Consider the following 5000-nt stretch of genomic DNA (forward strand, 5'->3'; position numbering starts at 1 on the left):
GGAAACCAAAAGTGTTTTGATTGAATCATCTGTTGGGAATTTGATTTGAAGAAAACTTAAGGAAGAAGAAATCCGCACTCACAAACTGCGTCTCATTATTTATTTATATTACCACCATGTCCAAAAAGCAAACGCGTTTCGGCTAACAAGCCTTCATCAGTGCGTGGTACCATAATATAAATAAATAATGAGACGCAGTTTGTGAGTGCGGATTTCTTCTTCCTTAAGTTGACGCTTTTTATCTCGCACCCAAAAGCTTTTCGGTTTTCCAAGAAGTTGAGCGCGTCCTCTGCCAATACTTGAATTTGATTTGAAGACATTTGGAAAAAATAGAAAGGAAACGACTATTAATAAAAAGCCTTTGCTGACATTTGGATTTTTTTCTGCAGTGTACTGATCAGTCAACCGCTACCTTGTTTGCGGTAAGGACATTTTTCACATTGTCATTTGCGAGTATGAAATGAAACACAACGTTGTGACTTCTCTGTCTAGTTACACTTCCCTCCTCATTTTCTCGTGAAATACAAACAAAAGGAGAAACAACATTTTTGGTGGTGGGAGTAGGGCAGTGTGCTTGTGGACATTTGTCTGTGTTATTGTGACTGCAGAATGACACACGTACGCAAATATACATACACACACACAAGCACACACACACACACACACACACACACACACACACACACACACACACACACACACACACACACACACACACACACACACACACACACACACACACACACACACACACACACACACACACACACACACACACACACACACACACCTCCCCCCCACACGCACACACACTACATAACCACTTTCATGTTCACTTCTCCCCCTCTCTTGTTGTCCATGCCTCATTGCGTGTTGTGTGGTCTGTGGCAAAAACAAACCTCCTGAAAGCCCATAGGTCAGCAGCAGAGTCAGCACTGGCATTAGTGGAGGAGGGCTAGCAGGCAGCAGAGGCATGAGCTCAGTGGTTCTCAACCTTTTTTTTAAACAAACGCTCCCCTTGACCTCATCCTAAGCCCCAAAAAACCCTGGTCATGGAGGTGGTTCTGATCATTTTCAGGCTTACCCTGGTCATGGAGGTGGTTCTGATCATTTTCCTCCGCGACTTCTTGGGCTTTCTCTGCACGTCGTCGTCTTCATCGTACATGTCCTGAGGCACACAAAGCAGCAATAAGGAACACAGTGGCAGGTGTCGGACACCATAAAGGACACACACAAAAAGTGACTACCAGAGGTGTCAAAAGTATCACCCCCTTAACGCCACCTTCACTAACCAACTGAGTCTGTTCAGTCACAGACTCCGTGCTTTCACCTGCAGGACAGATAGGCTAAGGAGGTCCTTTGTCCCTTGGGCCATTCAACTGTTTAACAGTATACAGAAGGACACTAAGAAGGACATCATTATTGGGGATTGGACTGCCTGAGATGCCAGAGCTGGCCCAGATCTGGAACCTCTTGGCATGTGTGTGTGTGTGTGTTTGTGTCTGTGTGTCTGTGTTTGTTTTTATGTAGCTACTTGACACCTGAATTTCCCCCTGGGGATCAATAAAGTTTCTCTACTCTCTACTCTACTCTACTAAGTAAAAGTAAAAGTAAATTCATGTTGCAAGTGCAACACTAGCACATGATATTTATTATAATTAGGACTGGGACGATTAATCGACTATAAAAATTAGTCGACAAGAATTTTCATAGTCGACTAATCGTTTCATTTAATTCAATGCTTTTTCACTTACTTTTACTAATGCTTTATTACTTGATTGAAACCTAAAATTGCCCAGCACGTATGAATAGGACGTATCTCAGAGTAAATAAGCTACTATCATGATTTAAAGCTCATTGTGAGCTCAGGGACCAAATTTTAACGACTTCTTTCTTTTTTCCCAATTTCCTTGAAGATTAAAGTGCTAGGGTACTTGAAACAATAATCCTTTGACAAATCGACTATTCGAAAAAAAATAGTTGATAGATTAATCGGGAGAAAAATCAGGACAGCCCTAATTATAATATTACACCATTTACTCCATTCTACCAAATGAAATAGACTGTGTTGTGACTGAAAAACACTAAAGACCTAACAAGGACCTACCACACACGTGTTCCAACCAGTGCATAGTAGGCTTATTGTAAGACACGTACTACTGGTTACTCAGATAAGTTACCTGTCTTGGAAAGAAATTGTATTTCTTTTTTTACTTCTACTTTTACATTTGACACCTCTGGTGACTACTACTACTAACAGTTGTGTCCTATTGACTTAATGTCTGAGAAGATTATCATTCGTCTTCATCTCCTGTAGCAGATAACGGGAGTAAGGAACATAGTACGAAACAGGAGAGAGATAACACTCTTGTCTTATTGACTTCATGTCTTGTACAACCATAGCAACAGCAACACCTGCACAGCACAAGCAATACAGGTGTTAGAGTATTGGGTTCATTCTTTGCTGCATGGATAGAACACAGAAAAGAATAGAATAGAATATAGAATAGAATATCTTTTTATTTGTCATTGTGACGAGCACAACGAAATTAAGCATTCCTTGTTGAAGCAATAATAAAAAAATGAAAATGAAACAAAAAACAAAAGTATGTATAAAAACTATGCTTTTGTAGCATAATTAAGTGCTGTAATGGCCACTGGGTAGAAGAAGTTTTTTAGTCTGTTTGTACTTGTTTTCATAAATCTGTATTGGTTACCAGATGGTAGGATGTGTGCATGTGTGCGTGCAAGGCACACCCAGAGAGAGTAGAGAGAGAGAGGTTCCATTGGCCCATTGTTTCCGGGTTCTATTATTGCAAGGGGGAGGGGGGGGGATCCCCCTTTAGGCAGACCTAGGCAGACCTAAGGACTGTTCTATTCAATGCTAGGAGTATTATGACACGCCCCTTTAGGCAGACCGGAACCTGGTCACGTTAGGTGCCCATAGCAACCTATTAGATTGGCATATCTCTATATACTTAAAGAATCTCTGGTACACCTTTGGCTGGGCCTGGGACAAAAACATCTGAAAGGACCCCAAACCCAATCAATACTACTAGGGATGCACCGATACCACTTTTTTGAAAACCGATACAAGTACGAGTACATTAATGTGTGTACTTGCCGATACCGAGTACCGATACCGATACCTTTTACCACCAAATTACAATGAAAATAAATGCATGGCCTTGTTTTTTTCCACCTGTGATATTTTTATTGTCCATTTCCATGTAGATTTAAATGTTGGTAATTGTATGAGGTGGCACTTTTTTCCATGCTGCTTTCAAGTCCACACAACGTGACAAGATTTTGCATTGTTTTGTGTAATAGCAGTATCGTTCCTGGTATCGGCAAGTGCTTGACGAGTACGAGTATGAGTATAATGAGCAGTATCGGGGGCCGATACCGATACCGATACCAGTATCGGTATCGGTGCATCCCTAAATACTACCCTGGACCTGGGACAAGTAAACCCTTTGTCCCCGCCCCCTGTCGGCTTCCCTGTGTGCGTGCCTTCATACCTGGCCTTGTACAGCGTCGTCGCTGGCCTCCTGTTCTGAGGAGTAGCTGTCGTCATCGTCCTCTGAGTAGTTGTCCATGTCAGGGGAGCGGTCTGCACACAAGATGGCGGATCATCACATTAAATCACATGACATTGCATTACATTGCGTGATGTTACATTTCACTCTATGTAGTTGTCCATGTCAGGGGAACGGTCTGCACACAAGATGGCGGATCATCACATTAAATCACATTACATTGCATTACATCGCGTTATGTTTACATTTCACTCTATGTAGTTGTCCATGTCAGGGGAGCGGTCTGCACACAAGATGGCGGATCATCTGAATGGCTGTCATGTCTGGGACGCAGTCTGTGAACAAGACTGGCGGATCAACTTTAGCAACTAGGGCATACATTCAAACACACACACAAACACACAAACACACACACACACACACACACACACACACACACACACACACACACACACACACACACACACACACACACACCATAGCTCCTGTGCAGAGAGACAGCAACACACACACACACACACACACACACACACTCCATAGCTCTTGTGCACAGCACACACACACACACACACACACACACACACACACACACACACACACACACACACACACACACACACACACACACACACACACACACACACACACACACACACACACACTGTGTGTAGAAAACCTGGCAAACTAAAGCGAACTAAAGCGAACTGAAGTGGGGTTTAATTAAGCAAAGCATCTGATGTCAGATGGCTCCAAGCCCATCCCATCTGTTTCCTGCTCTCTCTACCAGCTGGGGAGCAGTTGCCACTTCCCCAATGGCAGCATCAAGCAACTGGTCCTCATTCCGGCTCTGGCGGCTCAATGGGCTTACATTAGGGAGGAGGCAAACACATGCTGCAGCTGCTGCGGCCAACCTAGAAGCTGAACTGGGAGCCAGAGGAGTGGCAACATTTACATTGCTTCTACTACACTATAATACATTACATTCCGTTGTTAAGTCCACCTAAATAATACACACATCTCAAGAATTACTATGAAACTACTACGTATTTTCTAACCATCAAACTTCTGTTACCCTGTTGTTATCCAATTAATGACATTTACTTTGTAATTACCCCCTTTTTACCCATTAGATACCATGTAACTTCTGTTACCCTGTTGTTACCCAGAAAGTACACAGTAATTAACTGTACCGTAAAGTAAAGCGTTACCCATTCCGTTGTTAAGTCCACCTAAATAACCATTTGGCCACAGCTACTACTACTACTACTACTCCTTCGCATGTTTATATTATATTACAAATGTATACTAGCCTGGTCCTCTCTGTTAGCTAGGGAGCCGTTCACATTAATCCAGAAAGTCAAAGAATGCGCGCACATCAGTGGCACAGGTGCTGGACCAAACGTAAGATAACTGAAAAGAAAATAAAGGTCCGCAACACTGTTAGTAAATGCTCCAAAATAT

At 42.6% G+C, this 5000-nt stretch overlaps 1 protein-coding gene across 1 annotated transcript in view; it reads right to left on the minus strand.

The window, feature by feature from the left end:
* LOC134448084 (phosphofurin acidic cluster sorting protein 2-like) overlaps positions 1 to 5000 on the minus strand; it is a 254249-nt gene that overhangs the window by 91596 nt on the left and 157653 nt on the right. Inside the window, exons 6-7 of the mRNA XM_063197846.1 lie at positions 3522 to 3613; positions 1085 to 1168 (exon numbers count right to left, since the gene is read on the minus strand). Of these exons, the coding sequence (XP_063053916.1) occupies positions 1085 to 1168; positions 3522 to 3613 (176 nt within the window). The remainder of the gene's footprint in view (positions 1 to 1084; positions 1169 to 3521; positions 3614 to 5000) is intronic.

Source organism: Engraulis encrasicolus, chromosome 1 (assembly GCF_034702125.1).
Source record: "Engraulis encrasicolus isolate BLACKSEA-1 chromosome 1, IST_EnEncr_1.0, whole genome shotgun sequence".
Lineage (NCBI taxonomy): Eukaryota > Metazoa > Chordata > Actinopteri > Clupeiformes > Engraulidae > Engraulis > Engraulis encrasicolus.